A 21,052-nucleotide genomic window follows, 5' to 3' on the forward strand; every position below is an offset into this window, starting at 1 on the left:
GAAATGAATTTAATAGAAATAGAATGTTTCAAATGAAGAAATATAAAGTATTAGACACCTAAATGGAAGCTAAAATTATTACTCCATCTAAAAACTCGGAAATTTTTGCACTTGTCTTCAAATTCTTTGTTTCCAACCATATAATCTATTCAACTAAATAAACAAATATATCCAGCCAGCCATTGTCTAATACAATCACGGATTAATACTTTTAACCTAATTAAAATACCAGCCCCAACAAAAGAATAAAAGGGGAAAAGCAAAGCACGTTCATATAATAGGCATGTACAAATAAATACACTTGCAGTTACTGTGTACAATTGTGCAATCATGCTATTTTACATCACATCTACTTCAACAAGTAGAAAAATTATAAAGAAAAATTCAAACATAACATTGAATGAAAATTTTTCTTTTTTTTACATAAAAACAATTGCATTGATAAATGAAATAGGGGAGCAAAAACTCGAAAGGCCTATTGATGAATTACAACAAGAATTTCTAAGTTAAATAAGATAAGCTATAATGGGCAAATGGATGCTTAATTTTGCACCAAAAGAAGCAAGTAGAAAGAACCATATTCGTATCCTTGAATGACAAATAACATTAATGAAAAGGAATACATACATGAGCTGATTGGAGTCCTTTTTTGTGATTTTTTTAAATAGGATCCTTTGTATAGTCACCATTAGTAATAGTGCGTTTTTTTTTTTTCTTTTTTGTATTGCCCACTTCTATTTTTTATGTATCTTTATGAAAGTTTGGTTTTTCATCTATATTTAGTGATTGTGCACAAAGTGGCGACTTTTTCTTATAAGAAACGAGTAATGTATGTATGTATGTATGCCAAAGAGGATACAAACAAAAGAACACCCCCCCCACCCCACAAAATATATACTATAAATGATTTGTGGAATTTTTCTATTCTATATACAACTAACTTGTGAAAGAATTTAGGAAAATCTCAGCTCAAAACAAATCTTCAGAACAACATACACACTTCCATGTACGCAGATAGCAGCTAAGCATAAATAAATAATCAACTCATTCAACTAACATGTTATATACATATATAAAGCAACCAAGCACAAATAAGTAATCAATTCATTCAACTGACACATCACAAAAAGTGGAGATAAATAAAAATCGAGCCCAGATTTCTTCTAAACTGTCACACCTACCATCTGCAGCCTAACCATAACAGACCAAAAGTCTAAGAACAAACGTGTTTATCCACAATGCAAGAATTTCCATTAGCAGTTGACTCCATTCTCGTGTTAATGCATGAAAGATGTCACTAAATAATAATGATAATAAATTGCTCCTCTTGTTTCTTATCCACACTGTCCAAATTATCACCCAAGTTCCTCAAGAATTCACAATTTTTCCTACTCCTAATAGTCAAAAAACATGAAAGGTAGAATAAGTCTCCCTCCCACTAAGGAGAAGGACCTGCAACCAAATAAAACTAAAAACCTTCCAAGAATCTTGGAGCCACTAACTACACAACACCAAACCACTAACTACACAACACTAAAATTTGCAAAGGAAAAACAAACAATCTAATGTATATCTCAAAAGTCCAAGCTTGAAAACTTAATATCACATGATGTAGTGAGTTAGCTTGATAGCTTTGGTTAAGTTCCTGTGAATTCCTTGGATAGAATGATTCATTAACAGCAAGCATTAAGTGGAGGCTTTAGAGGAAAGGATTTCGGGAGAAGAAGTGGACTGACTCTGAGGCAGATTGAACAAAATCAAAGCTATCTAAAAGTATATTGGAAACGTTGAGGTACTTTAGTTTAAGACGGTTCCCTATATCTGTACTTTAGTTTATGACTGTTTCCTATATCTGTGCGGAAGTGGAAATTTCATTGTCATTTTGAATAGCCCATCAAGAGCAGTAAACTTTAGAAAGTAAGGAAGCGACACTCCCAAATTGGAAGAGTGTTGCTGAGCACAAATTTTTCCTTAAAAATCACATACACGTTAATTCAATCAAATGACCCACAAGAGATTATAATAGTACACTGACATGTGGTAAATTCATTCTTATGATTTTACCACCAAAGAAGTATCAAACTCAGGGTAATGGTGAACCTTCCATAAATGACTACGACATCAACAAATTATTCATTATGATAACAACTTAGTATTTTCAAGAAAAGTACGTGCTAAAGAAAAATCAACATTTAAATCTCCCTTTTCCCAAATGGAATATTCATTTTCAAATAAAGAAGGATCGCAATTAGAAAACCAACCTGATTCATCTCAGATACAAGTTGGTTCAATATCTTCAAACCAATGGCATAATGTTCTGATGTTGCCTGCATGCAAAAAGGAGGTTTATGAGCCAGTCTCCCAAACAAAAAGACATCATGTGGAGGACTAGCCAAAAAAAGATAGTTTAAACAATATAATTTCAAAAAATATGAGCAACTACAAGAATATTTTTCACAAGTACAAGGATTTTACGATCCTATAAAATGGGGCTTGTATATATTTATTATATTAAATGGTGGAATCAGGATGAATTTCAGTTTAACAACTTTATTCAATCTCCAGTTCAAATTTTTTAAGGGTGGCTGGTTGCTAATCAAATGGAACCCCTCTTAACTCGGTTTTTTGTACAAGTTGTACTGTCACAGCATACTTCTACACAGTTATACTAATTATGTTTAATAATTGTGGTTTAACAGGAAATTCGTTCAACCTAAATGTTGAATGCAGACTAAAAGATATTTGCTAGTTGCTATGCTACATGGATGATTGCATGAGACTTGCAATGAGACTTGCATGTAGACTAAAAGATATTTGCTAGTTGCTATGCTACATGGATGATTGCATGAGACTTGCATTAACAGTAATCACCAGCTAACAAAAACAATTAATAACTAACAAATAATCATAGTGGAAAATAACATTCAAGGCTAATTACAATTACGACATATATCAGACTTTTATTCTTATTGATCAGAAAATTTCCGTTAAACCTAAACCGGCTGAGACATTCTCCCACTACAACAGCCAATTAGATTAAAAATTAATGGCTTTTTTTTTTACTTGTGCTAGTGAAAAGATGGGAAGTGGACACAATGCCCGCTCTAAATATGAGCTAAGACATAGGTTTTATTAAAGATCACATCACCTGCCCCAGGAAGTTTGTAGATTCTTTAACAATGTCTCGAAATCGGTCATCGTCAAACCAACCGAACTTTGTGAGTCGGCATAGTAGCTGAATTAAAGATGCACTGACAAAAGGCTGCAAATCAGGCCCTCTGGTGGCCAAATAGTTAATAAGATAGCCTCCTACAAGTAACATTCATGACTACCCTTTAGAAAGAAAAATTAGCATGCTGATAAAAAAGTAAGTTGGTGTCAAGAGACTCGAAAAATACGAATGTCTAAACGGAGTTGCAGAGCTAGGCTATGATCGGTGACTTGTTTCAACAAACTGGAACTCGCAAGCATCAATGCATAAGGAGTCAATGCATGGTCGAGAATGTATTGGCATTGGGAAATGTAATCAGTATTCATGGAGAAGCATTTCAGAGTGTTTTCAGCATGGGCTCGCTCCACTGAGTCTTGAGAATTGTAAAGTCTTTCACACAATGCCTCTAACTGAGCTAATTCCATCACTTCTTATTCTGAAAGAACGAATTAGCAAACAATCACTGATATCTCAGCGTTATTTTCAGGTATGCTACGCAGTTCAGTTTGTCACAACATCATAGATCTTCACATTTCACATTCAATCATCCACTAAAGAAAAAAAAAAAAACTCACTTCGTTAAGAGAAATCAGCAGAGTTGGCTGTAAGCGAGCAACGCAAATCTCAGTGCATCGAGGTAAAGGCAGAACTAGAAAAAATAAAAATCAGAGACAGGCAAGAAAAATACACTTATCCTGACGTTGGTTTCTGAATTGAAGGATTTGCACAGTGAGTACGGATTCAGGATTTCTTCTTAACTTACAACGTTTGATTTCAATTTACAGCTGATATATTGGTTGATGTTATTCCGAATATCCATATACAGATAGAATCAAGTTATCATCCTCAACAACACACCAGCTAGACGTTGGCGAGCTTGTGGAGCAAAGTATCAACTTCAAGGATGAACAAAGAACGATGTACAAGCGCAGGAACTGTCCTCTTCTTCCTAGTGGATGGAAGCAAAGGACACCGATCGATTCAAAGAGGAGACTGAAGATCGCCGCAGAGATTGAAAAAAAAAAAATCAAGGATAATCAGAAGATTGAGGCGGCGACTTCTGGGACTGGAAACGTGAATGGACGAAGCTGTGGAGCTTCGATTGGTTCTCTTCTCACAGCGTCTTCAAGAGAGATTGATTGAAATTTACAATTTTACGAATAGCACAAGAAATGAAATGGCGTCTCGAAGTGGTATCAGAATGTGCAAATAAATTTACTCTCTTGGCATCAGTGTAAAATTTGTGTTTTGCAAGTCCTGAAAAACAAAATTCCATAAACCAAGAGGAAAACTTTGCAAGATTCGCTTATTTTCTTATAATTTCATGCGTCATCTGAAAATAAAATAAATAAACCTTTTTTTTCCTTTTCCTTTCGAGTTAAGATCATTTTAGCCCATGAAAAATAGTTATATAATTACACTGCATTTAGTCCTCATCACACAATCAGGCTTCGCAGCCAACTTTACCTACATCCGACCACCATCTTCGATGGCCAGCTCCACCAACTTCAACAATCTTTATTTTTTTAACACAATAATTGTAAGAATGGAGATCAAACCTTCCACCTCTAGAATGAAATGTCGTGTTAATTACCCTTGAACCAAGCTTGCTTTAACTTAATAATAATTATTTTAAATTATTAATTCATAGTATCTTAGACATTAATAAAATCGTTTTTAACATATAACAAACCAAACAAACTTATATATAAAAACACTTTTGAGTTAGAGTTGCCAAACTTATGAGTGTTTTTTTTAAATAGTTTTTATCAAAAGTGTTTAAATTAAAAGAACTTTTTTAAAAACATTTTTTTCCAATTTGATCCAGACATAAGCTTGTATCATGACAAAATGATTATAAAGTGGGATTTGGAAGGTAAAAAGGAAGTTGTCGACTATATCCATCGAATAGAGAATTTAGATGGACGTTTATGTAAATTTTTGTGTGGACTTGGTCATTTGTTATATATATAACTGGGCCGAAGAATGTGGCTTTTGTTGCGCACACACATATATGAGCCAGAGAATGTGACTTTTATTACATTTTTTTGTTATCAACCATGTAACATGACATTATTAGGGTCATTATACTATAATTATATTGTAAGAATATTTCACTTTTATAATATAAATCCAAATTTGTTTCGTTCCAACGAACCTAATATAATTTTGTTCAACTCGACAATAAATATTACATGCACAAATTTATAAAATGATTGTTTAAATTAAAAAAAAAAAAAATGAAACGGCGATGCAAAAGTAACCTGTGAACCTCATTTCTCAAAATTTTCAACAATATATGTGTACTTAAAAAAAAAACAAAATAAAGTGTAATCCATGGTTTAATAATGTGTGTGTAAAGTTATTAAATAAAAAAGTTCTCAAACAAAAATAATCACCACAAAAACAGATTATTTGTGTCATGAAAAACTACACCAAATACCCTTAATATGTGAACTGAACTCAACACCTCATACACTGACATATGAACTCTACAGACATATAAACTCTACAGATATATGAGTTCCATACACCATATGTTACAACCTTCCCATATTACCCTCTTACCCTAGAAAGAGATGTGAAAACGACAAGTGTCATGCCTTTAATGGCACTTGTCGCCCAACCTGTACCTACTTTTCATGACAATTTATCATAATTACCCAAAAATTTAACTTACTAACAATCATGTAAAACTGAGTGAGTAGTGTATCATAAATACCACGTTTTAACCATTTAGCCATACAAGCTAACAAATATGTACTAACTTACCCCAACTCCCTTCTTCAAACACACAGGTATACAACCTAACTCAACCCATAACTTAACTCTATGTGATTACAAACTACATGCCCATCCAAAGATCCTTGGACATGCAGAGAAATTACAAGGAAATCAATCTTTGAAGACGTGGCAAACATCGACTTCAGTAGGCACCTGAAACTCTTTTGCTACCCAGGGAATGAAAAAAAACAAAAGAAAAGAATGAGTTAGAAGCCTAATAACTAACCATTTTTAAATACCTTACATTTCAATTTAAATCATCAAACATGCTAAAAGAAACTTTTATTTCATGAAAGGTATAACATAGCTCATAAAATGAGAATTTAGCATGTCATTTCATAAACTCAACATAATTCAGAGAATCAAAGTTTAGTAAATCATTCTAAAATCTCATCAAAACAAGTACATCAAATCCTCACCAAATTGTATCCAAACTTTAGTTGATGTAGAGTAAATCTCAATATGCCAACGTCGATAATTAAGCCTTAATTGATGTAGAGTAATCTCAATACACCAATGTCAATAATTAAGCCTTAGTTGACGTAGAGTAGTCTCAATATATCAACATTAATATCCTTGTCCTACGTGCACGCAACCCCCAAAGGGCTAAGCACCCTAACACACGATCCATAGCCTATATGTGTACTGCAGTGGGTCTCAAGTGTAGGATTGTATCAACAACAGTGGAAGCACAAAGATCATCAAAGCATTCAAATTCACTAATTTTGGCAAAATATAAAGCATGCTTTTGTAGAAAAAGTGAGTTTCAAGACATACCTCTTGTAGAACTTCTTCAAAACTCCATCTCCAGCTGCTATCTTCTCCATATCTTGTTGTAGACCACCTCAAGATCTTCCCCACTATTCTCTTGGTGCTCTAGATTGAGTTGTGGGACTCAAAACAAACTTGAATCAAGGGATGAAGGAGAAAAACTCACTGCTGCAACCTTGTTGAAGAACCTTTCTTCAAACCAATTTTTCTCTCAAAAACTCTATAGATTGCATGCCCGATTTTCACTCCAATCTCTTCATTATATTGCAGATCAACATGCAAAGAGAAGATTTGTATGAGTTGTAGCTCATGCTTAGAGAAGACAAAGGCAAGAAGATGCAATATGTGTGAGCTACTTCAAAAGATGGATAATGGAAAAATCCTTTTTTCCATTTCGTGTTTTGTTTGTTTTTCCTTTTTCAGTTTTATCTCAAAATCAAATTTTTATTTTGTAAATCTATTTTGATTTTAAAAATTAAAATTTAATTAATTTTATAAATTCATTATAAAATAAAACTTAATTAATTTAATATCAAATATTAATTAATTTTAACACATATCCATCTTTATATATTTAAATCATATTTAAATATATAAATTATCCTATTCCTTTTAATTCTAAAATTAAACGTAATTATATCTCATATAATTACTAATTCTCTTAATTCTAATTTGAATGTTTCAAAATTAACTTATCACATTATTCTAGAGCTAGTCCGTTACGAGTTAATAGGGGGACCTCACGGACCTCCTATCATGGGCTCCAATGATCTGAGATTAATTGGCTAAACTCATTAGACCAAATTAATCTCCATTCGTTAACTAATGGTCATTTCAGTAAAGCTCATAGTTGCACTCCCCTCACTCTAGATATATTATGTCCACATGATTTAACCATAATCAACAAGTCGACCCTTCACAGGTTGTTCATAATAACGGTTGGGTCAAATATCTGTTTTATCCCCGATATTACGTCTTATTCCTCAAGTCCCTACTGATCCTCTAATGAACAACCAGTTTATGATCCAATCACCAAACCAAACTCTCTCAGCCAAGTGAGAAGGTGGGACCCTTGTTCAAGACCTGGATTCAGTACTTGAGAGAACATACTTGAGAGAACAACCTTTCTCCTATCCCTTAATCAGGTAGGTATGAACTTCGTCTTGTACCCTATGTCCTCAACTATCTATCCGGTCTTACCCCTGAAATGGGAGTCTTATTGAGCCGGCGCTGTTGAGCCAACCCTCAACTATGCAAATCTAAGGGCAATCCTGAATAAACAGAAGTTCATTGTTAGCTCAAGATTAAGATTGAGTTACCTAGGTCATCTAGGTGAAATAGTCCATCTTAAATAGTAAACGGCGTTATAAAGTAAGAGTGGCTTATTTCTTGGTCCTGATCTTATGCAAACTCATTGCATAGGACACCCCCACTTCTCATGTCATAACAAGTATGAATTAGGATCATATTGTATGTAGCACTTTACAACTCTTTGTAATAACTACAGAGTAGGCCACATCTAATGGTGTTACCAGAATAAGGTACCCAACCTCATTCATGTACCATAGATCATTTTGACTATTTACTCAAACCTGATCCACCCTTATGTCTCCACATAAAGTTCAAGTACTCATACAATAGTCATGGATCTTAGTTTATTAGATTTAGACTTTTATACAATTTATGAGATCAATAACAAGTATATTGATAATAGAAAATGTTTATCATTTTACAAACTGTGAGTTTTTAGGACATAAAACCAACATCAAGGTCCTATCATATCATCTTCACCAGAGGCTCGAGCTTTAGATTCTAGATTTGGCCCCTTTTGGCTCTGACGATCCTCTAATGATCTAGGTGATGCCACGGAAACATATTCATGTTACAAGGGTAACCATAACCTGAGTACAAGATCTAGTGGCTTGAAACCACTTTCCATAAATCTTTGACAATTGTTTCCATCAAACACATCTTTTCCATAAATCACTTACAATCCATTGCCATCAAACACACATACTTCATAAGTAACATTTTAGGTTAAATCCTTTTTCGTAACGTAAATCTTCAAAACATAATGCATCAATATTCGAAAAACATTCGTTTAATAAATCCAATGTAAAATCAGGATTTCAGAAATAATTGATAGAAATCAATATAAGAACTCATGATCAAAACATAGTCATTTAAGTCAAACCATCCAAACTCATAGGTACACATATTTTGATATCAGTATAACAAATAAAGGGGCATTTTGAATTCAGTAGTCATTCACAGTTTGCATAAAATAACAACCACATAAAGAAGATAGCAGAAAATTGACAATTGAGCAGTTTTCTGACAGCAAGTCGATTACTAAGCTATTTCCATGTGTGTTTTGCTGTTGTTTTAAGTCATTTTCAATCCTAACAATGTCTAATTATTGAAACAATCTTTAATCTATATGAATTGATCAATCTAAGCTCCATATTAGCTCTCAACAGTGGATATATATGAAGGAATGAAATTCTAAGGTGGAAGCATGTAGATGCACATGCCATTATTATTCATTTTGAAAACTTGAAAAATAGAGAAAATATATAACATGTACAGAATAAGCATATACACATTCAAAATACTTTTAAGGGAAAGAGAAGAATACATCTTGAAGACCTTCTTCAATGTAGTCCTCCTCCTTTTCACGAATTCACGAACACCGAAACTTATTTCCAAACTCATGAACGAACACAAACCTATAGCAAGACACCACCACTCATTATCCTTGCTAGTTTTCAGGCAAAGATCAAGGATTGTGAGATCCTTATTTTGGTAAGGAGAGTTCTTGTGAGAGAGTTTTTATTTTATTTTATTTTTGTGAGGGAAAAGAAGAATTTTTTTGTAGAGAGAAACTCTCTATTTTCTTGTGATATGTACCAATGAATCAACATCATAAAAACAATATCCTCTTTTCATGAGTGAAGATGAAGTAGTTGGAAAGGGAGTTATAACTCTCTTTCACACTTCACGAATAACTCCTAGGGGAGTTATTTCCTTAAATTCAAATTTAATTTTAAATAATTTATATACTAAATCAAATTTAATATATATAATTAAATAAATATTAATGAATTAACAATCAATATATTAATAAATTAAATATCATATATTTAATTTAATTTGAATCGTATTCAAATAACAACTTCTCACATAACCTATAGATTTAATATGAAACTCATTCATATTAATTATAACCTGTAGTTTTAATATGAATCTTATTCATATTAATTATAACCTATAGTATTATATGAATCTTATTCATATAATTAATATTTGAATCTTAATTGAATATTTATCTCTCACATATTATAAAGTATATTTTGAATCTTATTCAAAATCAACTTTATATTATAATGTATTCATATACATTATATTAATTTTATCTTATACAATTAGTTCTCTTATTTAACTTGAACAATTCAGATTGATCCAAAATTAATTGATTCTTGCTTTACCTTAGTGAGCTAACAAGAGGACCTTTTAGACCTACAGATTAGAAGCTCTAATGATACGATATTAATTAATCAAGTTCTTTAATTAAATTAATCAACATTCATTAATTGCGGGTCACTCCACAAAAGGCTCACAATTGCACTATTCGCATTATAGATATATTTTTGTGTCCATGAATATAACCAATCAACAATAAGTCGACCCTTCGTGAATTGCTCGTAAATATACTTGGGTTAAATTACCATTTTACCCCTATAGTGACATCCAACTCCTTAAGTATCAATGATCCCTCTAATGAACAAAGAGTTTATAGTCCAACTATAAACTAATTCTTCCCGAGCCAGTGAGAGGGTGGGGCCTCAATGTTCAAGACCTGGAATCAGCCCTTAAGGGAGCAATTCATCTACTGACCCTAAATACGAGAAGGAATGAATTTCATCTTGTGTAGCTATGTTCCTAGCTCCTTACTCTGACAAATCTAAAAAATGTAAGCTTATTAAGTCGAGAGTCAAGCCACTCTCACCCATACAAATCAAATGATTGCCCTCATAGACATGAGTTCATAACTCATTTAGGATTGAGGTCGAGTTACCTATGGTCATCTTATGAAATGTTAATCTTTTTAGTCAATGGTGTTATAAAGAGAGATCAATCATTTTGCGATCCAGTCTTATACAAAACTCTTTGTATAGGATACCTCCACTCGCATGTCTTCACATGAATATTAGGATCAAATCATTTGTAATACTTTACAATTCTTGCAACAATTACAAAGTGGATTGTATCCGTAGTGTCACGAGGATAAGGCATCCAACCTTATTCATATACTACAAACCATTTAGATTATTACTTGAACACGATCCACCTGTATGTCTACCACATAATGTTCAAGTTTCATAAAATAATATTGGATCTTTCTTTAATGGATAATAGCATATAAAATAATTAACCATTATTTCAAATAACATATTAACTACGAGACTTTGGAGCATACATCCCAACAATCTCCCACTTGCACTAAAGCCAGTGAGACATAAACCAATAAGACATATATCTTAGGCATACTCTATACCTAACATGCTTTTACACTTGTCCTAGCACACTAGAGACATGTATTGTAGTCTTAGACATTCTAGGAGATCATCACACACTTTAATCTAAAGAATCTTTTTATATAATTAAAAAATGTTATGTCAATAAATTCCATTTGGTCACCACCATAATGTTTCTCTCATTTCATTTTTATTTCCACAACTTAGTATTTATTAATATCCTCATAATTAGTCTTTACACCACATATCTCATAAATGTTGGGGTTGATGCCCTAAAGTCTCGTATCCTGTAGTTTGTAAACAGTTTGTACGAACGCGTGTGTTGTTAATATATGATATTTTCTTCACATCTTGTATTTTTGCTTATTTGCTTTACCATAAACCAATAAATAGAAAATCTCTGGTTACCTGTATGTGACTCAAGTATGTATGTGGTGACATATAAGTGGATCATGTCTTGAGTGATAACCAAAATGGTCTGTAGTATATGGATATAGGAGGGAAACCTTATTCTGATAATGTCACGGATGCGACCCGCTTTGTAGAATGGTCACAAGTATTGTGACTTGTCACAGATGGTCTGATCCTAATAATTCTTGTTGGGGACATGCGAGTGGAGGCATCCTATACAAAGAGTTTGTATAAGACTTGACCACGAAGTATTAACATCTCATTATATAACACCATTCATGACAGAGACTTCACTTCACTAGGATGATCATAGGTAACATGACTTTAATCCTGAGTGAGTTGGGAACTGCTACCATTGAGGGTGGTTCTTTGATTTGTATGGGTGTGAGTGGCCAGGTCGCTGATTCAAACCTACCATTTTGGGGATTCGTCTGATTTGAGACTTGGAAACTTAGCTACACAAGATGGAATTCACTCATTCCTTGAGGCAGGGGTAAGTAGATAGATAGCTCCCTTAAGGGCCGATTCGGGGGCTTGAATAATGTGGTGCCACACACCTTATCTTGATCCTAGAGGTGTTCACACATAGTTGGACTATGTTGTATTGTTCATTAGAGGAATCAGTGGTACTTAAGGAGTGAAATGTAAATACAGGGTTAAAATGGTAATTTGGCCCAGCTGTACTTACGAGCATCTGTGAAGGGTCATTGTACTTATGATTGGTTATATTCGATGGACACAAAAATATATCTATGGTAAGAAGAGTTCAGCTGTTGATCTTTAGTGGAATGCCTGACAGTTAACGGATGGTGGATCTCGTGACTAAAGAGTTTAGTCAGCTATTCACGGACCGTTGGAGCTTCAAGCCACAGGTCCATTAGGTCCCCTGGGTAGCTTGGATAAAGTTGAGAACCAGTGTTTAGGTTAATTTGAAATGTTCAAATTGACAAGAAGAAGTTCGATTATATGTGATATAATTGGACTGGTTAATTATATATGATATAATTGGCTAAATGAATGAGATACATTATTTTGGAGAAAATTATATATAAATATGATTTATATCAAGTAGAGGAGAAAATACTATAGTAGATATGTGATATCAAACTATAGGGTAAAAACATAATATGATTATATTTATTATTAATTAATTAGTTAATTATATGATAATTAATCCAAAAATCATGTTTGGATGTAGGTTAGTGGGAATGAGTCGGTTATTGTAACCGATGAATTAAAATGAAAATTGTTTTCATTTTTTGAATAGTTGAATCGTCGTCCAAAAGAAATTAGAGAGATCGCGCTGGTGAAAGCTAAACGATCGCTTAAGCATTTCGAGAGACTATGCGATAGTCGCTATTCGTTTAGACGATTGTCCACCTTGCGCCTAAACGATCGCACACTAGTTCCTACATGGTCGCATAGCTTCACTAAACGATCGTATAGTGTGCCGATTTTGCTAAACGATCGTTTAGTAAAACCTACATGATCGTGTAGCTTTTCCTAAATGATAAGCATCATGCTATGTGATGCGTTATTTTCTGATGTAGAGTTATGGATGAAATGCGATGATGAAAATGCGTTGAGCACTCAAGTTTTCTTAGTGGAATCTAAGTGTAAACCCCACCGAGTTTCCTGATAAGTCCAGGGTCGAACTCAGGGGCTTGGGAAAACAGGTTGTGGAGGTAATTTTTAGGAAAACCTTGTGGTAACCAGTAACTCAAATAGTTGTTGGTTTTGTTTGTTGCGGTAATGAAATAAATAAATGCGGCGAATTTGAGAAAAGTAGATGCACTGAGTATGAGGATGAACGGGTTGAGAAGGTCTTTAACTAGCGTTACTTGGGAATGCATCGGACTATGCGATCATGCTACACCCATACACAACAAGTCATTTTCCAATGCAAATGCAGTGCTCCTAAGTCTAGGACGCAGGTGTTGAATGCAAAAGTGTCCATAGAGCTTATTCCTAAGTCTCTACTCTTTTCCTATGTGATGATGCAAGATGCACAAAAGTAAGATAACCGCACACAATCATATCCTATCTCTAGGATGCATGCGATGCGTTAACAACAAACAGTGCTTATTCCTAAGCTTCTATCTCTTGATTATACGTTCTAATCTGACTCTCCTGTGCCTAGATTCTAACCTGACTTTTCCAAGCCTAGATCCTATCCTTAGACTACCCTCCCGAGTATCTCTAATGGACAAATGAAGCATACATAATACAAGATGATCACATAGAATGAATATCCTCAGTTAAGCTAGCTAAGTGCTTCTCAACCCATTCAATATATTTAGCTACTCATGCGTAAATAACAGAGAGTGAACAGATATAGAGAAGTAAATTCCATTTTTTTAAATGAGTTTGAATATAAAATAGCAATGGAAGATAAAGGTAGAGAGCCTGGTTGTGAACCCCGAAATCCTAATTTCTCTACTTGAGTATGTTCCCTACTAAGACTAGTGTGATAAGTAGGTTGATGTGGAAACTAGTGTGGAATGGTAGAGGAAAAGTGGAGATTAGAAGAAAAGAGGAAATTTGGAGGTTTAACTTTTGAGAAAAATTTGGAAATTTGGCTAAGTATAAATTTTGTGTGTTGATGCGTTGGAAGGGTGGTGTTGATGCGTTGGAAGAGTGATTGATGTAGGCATGCGACTGAAGAAGGAAAAAGGGAGATGAACTTGGAAGCACACGGTGTGGCAAGGCATTCATGAAGACAACCATGCATCGAGCAGCCTCGCCAGTGCCCAGGCCATGCGTCGAGCAGCCCCGATCGGACGCATGCGTTGAGTGGATACGCCCGTGCGTTGAGCGCACTACCGAGCAAGCCATGCCCATGCGTTGAGCACACTGCCGAGTGGCCACACTCGTGTGTTGAGCGCACTATCAAGTGGCCACGCCCATGCGGTGAGCACCCTTTTGAGCAGCACATGCCGTGCGTCGAGGTGCCCTGCCTGCAGCCAAGCGCGCAACCCATGCCATGTGTCACAGTCATGCTTGTCCAGGGCCTGTTGCCCATGGCCGCATGCCCGATCCAACTCCCTTATAGCATACTTTCATATCATGTATTGTATTAGCTTAGTTAGCTTACTTTCTTTACATTTTCATTGTAAGTGACCACTCGTCCTTTTGCATATGCAAGGGTGCCAGTTGGCTTTTTGTTTAGAATGCACTATATGGGGATAAGACTAACCATCACTTCCCCATACTCGGAGTAGTACTCTATAAAGTTGTTGTTGTTGCTTATTGCTTTCTAGTTTACTACAATCTTTCTTTCTTTATTCACACTCACAAAAACTGCTTACGAAAACCTTTTCTCCAAACCCGTTTTCTAAAATCGTTTTCTCTAAAACGGGGGTGAAGGTTGTGAGAGGCATTCGGTGTGCCACCGGCAGTCCGTATTCGAATTGGCTGACTTGTTCGTGAGCGGGAACAAGTGCCGCACAATCGCTAAGAGAAGCTCCTGAAAGAGCGATTGTGACAGTTGGTATTAGAGCCAAGTCGGCTCATAGAGGGAAAGATCAGTGATCATGTCGACGACGAAGAACCTGAACAAGTCCCACATGGATAGGTTGGTAGAGATGGAAGAGCAAATGCTCTACCTAAGAGAGGTCCCGGATAGTATCCGTTTCCTAGAGACTCGGCTACAAGAAGTTGCTGAGAAAGCCGATGGAATTGATGCGGTAGTGGGACGCCTAGACGGATTACCCGTCAGAGAACTGATGATGAAGGTAGAGACCCTTGAGACCAAAACAGCACGGTCCGACAGCTTTGAACGTGGTGATAGCTCATTAGGCTCTGTTGCCCACATAGAGGAGCTCGTCGAAGAGTTGGACGGCTCCCAAAAAGCAACACTTCAGATGGTAACCGATTTTTCTAAAGACTTTCGGTCGGCCCTTGACGTCGTCAGAGTCGAGATAGCGGATGTGAGCACAAGGGTGAATCTCACCATCTAAGCGGTAGGGAACCAAGCCCCATCTGGGGGAGCAATGGCAGTAAGCAGAATAAAAATCCCAGAAAACCGAAACCCTTCTGTGGGGTGCGGGAAGCAAAAACCTTGAAAACTTTATCTTCGACCTTGAGCAATACTTCAAGGCGACGAACACGGTGACTGAAGAGTCGAAAGTCATACTAGCAATGATGCATCTGGCTGAGGATGCAAAACTATGGTGGAGATCACAATTTACAGACATACAGGAAGGACGATGCATAATTGATACTTGGGATAAATTGAAACAAGAACTTCGCTCACAGTTCTTCCCTGAAAATGTCGAGATCCTGGCTCGACGAAAACTCCGAGAGCTGAAGCAAACAGGTAACATCAGAGACTACGTAAAACAGTTTGCAGGACTTATGTTGGACATACGAGATATGTCCGAGAAAGACAAGGTCTTTTGCTTTGTCGAAGGGCTGAAACCGTGGGCGAAATCAAAATTATATGAACAGAGAGTACAGGATCTCCCATCTACCTATGCGGCAGCTGAACGACTATACGACCTTAGCACTGACTCACAAGATGTGAGGAAGTAGTCAACTTCCTCAAATGGGGGAAATAGAAACAGTCGTTCCAGTCCTCCTAGACCTGGGGGAGGAGACAAGAACACAGGGGGGACCATAAACCATCCCAACCGAGATCAGGAAACAACTGGCGGGGGCCGCCGCAATAGCATAACAATTACAATCGCCCCTGTCTTGTTTCATATGTAGAGGGCCACACAGGGCGGGCGAATATCCAAATCGGACCACGTTCAATGCTTTTCAAGCCACATTAGCCTCTAGCTCAGAAGACAAGGCTGAACTGGGGGAGACTGTAATCGAACCAGCTGCAGAAATTGAGAATCCCAAGATGAGGGATTGAAATTCTTATCTACGCTCCAGAAGAAAATGGGAAAGGCAACGGAGCCATTAGAGAGAGGACTCATGTATGTGGACTCTTGGGTCAACCAAGATTCGGCCAAAGAACTATGGTCGACTCTGGGGCCACCCATAACTTCATGACTGAAACGGAAGCCCGCCGCCTGAACTTGACCTGAGAAAGAGATGCAGGGAAGGTGAAAGCTTTGAATTCTGCAGCCTTATCGATTACGGGGATAGCGAAGAGAACTCCGGTGAAGTTAGGAGATTGGAAGGGCCTCGTTGACTTCGTAATTGTCAAGATGGATGATTTCGATGTGGTATTGGGGATGGAGTTCCTACTTGAACAAAAAGTTATACCAATGCCCCTGGCAAAATGTCTAGTCATTACTGGATCCACACCCACCGTAGTTCAAGCCAATATCAAGCAGCCAAATGGGGTGAGAATGATCTCAGCCCTCCAATTGAAGAAAAGCCTGGCCCACGATAAACCCACGTTCATGGCCATTCCGATAGAATCAACTGAATCCACAGAAGAGGAGGCCCCGAGACGTTCTATTTGTCTTGGAAGAGTATCGAGATGTCATGCCTAAAATCTTGCCCAAGTCCTTACCCCCACGAAGGGGTATTGACCATGAGATCGAGTTGTTACCAGGGGCAAAGTTGCCCGCCAAGAATGCATATCGGATGGCCCCGCCAGAATTGACCAAACTCCAAAAACAGTTAGATGAACTGTTAGATGCGGGATTTATCAGACCGGCAAAGGCCCCTTACGGATCCCCAGTACTGTTTCAGAAGAAGAAGAATGGGAGCCTCCGGTTATGCATCGACTATCGGGCCTTGAACAAGCTCACAATCCGCAACAAATATCCCCTTCCTATCATTATTGACTTATTTGATCGGCTTTACGGTGCTAAGTATTTCTCGAAGCTAGACCTGCGGTCGGGTTATTATCAGGTCCGAATTGCTGAAGGAGACGAACCTAAGACGACCTGTGTCACGAGATATGGAGCCTTCGAATTCCTCGTGATGCCTTTTGGCTCACCAATACTCCAGCAACTTTCTGTACCTTAATGAACCCAGTGTTTCACGAATACCTCAACAAATTTGTCGTAGTGTATCTTGATGACATTGTGGTCTATAGTGCCTCGCTGGAGAACCATCGACATCACCTCCAACTAGTCTTCGAAAAACCGAGGAAAAATCAGTTGTATGTAAAGAGAGAGAAGTGCTCCTTTGCCCAAGAGCGCATAAATTTCCTCGGCCACGTGATTGAGTGTGGTCGGATTGGTATGGAAGAGGGCAAGGTGGCCGTGATCAGAGATTGGAGGGTACCATCATCCGTGACCAAACTACGATCCTTCCTCAGACATAACAAAATGTATTAATCTCTTAAGCCATAATGTAATATAGTACAGAGGTAGAAGAGATATGGTGGGCCAGATGGGCAATGTCTTGCGTCCATCAGATGTGTGTCAAGGCTGCCGGTGGTACCATGGATGGGCAGTGGAGTAGTCTTTCTCGAGATCTATCTCCGACGAGGCTCTGATCGTCACTCGGAATGGTTGAAGGAATGAAGAACTCTCAAGAATATCTTCTCATGCTTTCGTCTAGATCACAAGGATCTGCCCTAAGGCAGAAGCTCGGATCCTTGAAGTTAAGCTCTAAGGCTTTTATTTATAGAGCTCGATCGTCGACAGCATTAATGGTCCTCCTCTGAAATTATGCAGCTAACGACGTGATGGACCTGCTCTAAATCTCTGCTGCTAACGACGTGGTAGATGAAATGTCAACATCGCCTTTTGATGCTCCCGAGGTATGCGTTCATGCTTGGTTTCTGAAGTACCAACGCATTCCACCACCCTTGCGTTCATCCCTCTATTATGGTTATTACTCTGTAGCCGCTGTCTCTTATACACATCTAGATGTGTATAAGAGACAGGTAATGGACTTGCTCTAAATCTCTTCTACTAACGACGTGGTAGGTGAAATGTCAACATCGCCTTTTGATACTCCCGAGGTATGCGTTCATGCTTGGTTTCTGAAGTACCAACGCATTCCACCACCCTTGCGTTCATCCCTCTATTATGGTTATTATTCCGTAGCCGCAACCTCTATGTGATGGACGCATGCGGTTAATGGCCGCAACATCCTTGTGTCGAATGTATGCGATCGTGTATGCGACGCCTTTGTGATGGCGAGATTCACCGCATGCAATCGATTCTTGTGTTAGCTACAAAAATAGAGAATTGGATGCAAAATAATGCATAATAGTGGATTAGCCGTGATTCTCATTGCTGATTGATGCAAGCTCATTTTCTCATAAATTCTTAGTACAATCATCGCATATTCTACTTAACAGCCCTTAGAATTCTAAATAAAAGGCCTACAATAACTTGCATTTCTGCTCGTCATCAGTAAGAGATCCTTCAATAAAGTGGATGGACCAGTTCATATATGAAACAACTTTCAAATATTTTAGGATATGCGAAGGCTATGCAATTTATTGCTTCACAAGCAAAAAGATTGTCTTGTAGTCTAATTTACACCCCTTAGGATAAAACATAGATTTTTCTAAACCCTGTATGAGACAATATATCCCATAAAAGATCAAATCTTAGAATTTATACACATCATCTCATTATTCATAAGGTTTAGTTTTCAAACTCAATGGTCATACTATTGATTTAACTGATATAACTAACCAACTGTATATTAAACGTTAATTAAATCTCATGTAAGGTTTACATCCCTTTAATACTTGAGTTGTCTTAGGAAACTTTTCCTTAGACATATTAACTTCACTATAGAATAATACACTATAGAATGATACATTATCACTAAAGCTATTTCATCAAACATTCAACAACAACTTTGTAAATGTAAGATGCATGAGACAAACTTAACACCATGTCCTTAATATCTCTATGTGGACATTTAATACACAAAAACACTTCAAATCAACTATTTGAAATTGGTTAAATAGTCAAACTTTTATACTGATTTGTACTTCATTCATAATTAGTAAATATCAATATAAAAGATAAATATCCACTTGTTATTTTATTATTTATACAAGAGCATTGTCATTATTCAAAGTCATGGTTTTTCATACTATATCAAATCCTTTTACTCAAAATCCCAATTGTGAAATTCATTTCTCAAATGAATATCACAATTTTGCAAACCTTTTGCAATTCAATCTTTGAAAATTTTCTTAATTTGTGTAGATGCATTAAACTTCTTGTCATAAAGAATTAATTCATGTTTACATATCTCATATGCAACAATAAAGCAAATAATGCATAAAGAGTCTATTATAGTAACTAGCGGAAAATTGACTCATAGTCTATTTTCACCTACTAGTTCTGATGGGGGCATAAGATGTACAATTATTCAAGCATAGAATACGAAATGCATTGCCATAAACTTGTAAAGACATACAATGTATTCTAATCTTACGCCATACAACGCATGAATGAATGATGACTTTATTATCTGTATGCGATACTACTTCTAGATATGCGTTATTTATGAGATTCTTGTAGTATACTATGCGTTGTCACAAGTTTCCTTGCGTTGGAACCAAGTATACTTCCACCACAAGTTTCTCGGTGTGATCCGAGGTCGAACACAAGGACTGTTTGAGGTTATTGCGTTACATTTGTGATATATGCAATCAGGGATTTTTCAATTTATAAAAAGGTTGTGTGTACAGGTAATTGAAAATGCGATAAAGTAAAGGTAAGCAATAAAATGCGATAATAAAGTAAATTGCGGTAAAAGTAAAGTGTAGTAAAATAAACCTAAGCTATGATGATACAAGATACAAGATTTATGATACAAGATACTGAGATTGAGACTGTCTATGAAGATTATACAAAAATCGTGTTATGCGGTGGCAAGTCTTATGTGTGAAGCAGAAAGAGAAAAGATAATTAGTACAAATATCGCAAGTTCCTTAATTGCGTTAAAGGCATAAGTACGGTTCCGCTTTTCCCTTGGCTTACACCTCTCGGTGATCGACCGCGTTCCCATATCTCTGTGGTGAAACAGGGACAAATATAGTGAACGCAAGGTTGCTTCCATCTCTGGAAGTACTTCTCGCTTTAGTTAACGCATTCTTCTAACCTTTTCTCGACAGATCAGAATTGCATCTTCACTTCTGCTCTCACAGGTGAAGATGCTGTCTAGAATACTTTAGCTAAACATCTTTATTTCTTTAGCACAGATTAAGTTACTTGTTTAATTCGTATTAATCATCAAGGGATTAAGAAAACATCATGGAGAAAATGATTTATGAAGGAACGGAAATAAACAGAGAAGTGGAAATGGAAATGATCAAAACATTCAATAATATTATTTAACGTCTGATACATGGTTGTGAATGAAGAGATTAAGAAGATAAAAATACAATTGATGAATGAGAGTTAGAAACAAATACAAATAAGCGCCAACGTCTTGGCACGGATCTGGAATG

The 21,052-nt window shown here is 36.4% G+C and overlaps 1 protein-coding gene across 8 annotated transcripts in view; it reads right to left on the reverse strand.

The window, feature by feature from the left end:
* The window catches only part of LOC120076320 (exportin-7), an 89,737-nt gene extending 85,261 nt beyond the window's left edge, over positions 1–4,476 (reverse strand). For 2 of the 8 annotated variants that reach the window (XM_039030102.1, XM_039030103.1), the window contains exons 1-4: positions 3,787–4,476; positions 3,399–3,647; positions 3,149–3,309; positions 2,262–2,327 (exon numbers count right to left, since the gene is read on the reverse strand). In XM_039030102.1, the coding sequence (XP_038886030.1) occupies positions 2,262–2,327; positions 3,149–3,309; positions 3,399–3,636 (465 nt within the window). In that variant the 5' untranslated portion in view covers positions 3,637–3,647; positions 3,787–4,476. Of the gene's footprint in view, positions 1–2,261; positions 2,328–3,148; positions 3,310–3,398; positions 3,763–3,786 lie in introns of all 8 variants that reach the window. The other 6 variants (XM_039030101.1, XM_039030096.1, XM_039030100.1 and 3 more) reach the window with 5 other exon arrangements.
* Positions 4,477–21,052: the final 16,576 nt, after the last annotated feature.

Source organism: Benincasa hispida, chromosome 4 (genome assembly GCF_009727055.1).
Source record: "Benincasa hispida cultivar B227 chromosome 4, ASM972705v1, whole genome shotgun sequence".
NCBI classification, from domain to species: domain Eukaryota; kingdom Viridiplantae; phylum Streptophyta; class Magnoliopsida; order Cucurbitales; family Cucurbitaceae; genus Benincasa; species Benincasa hispida.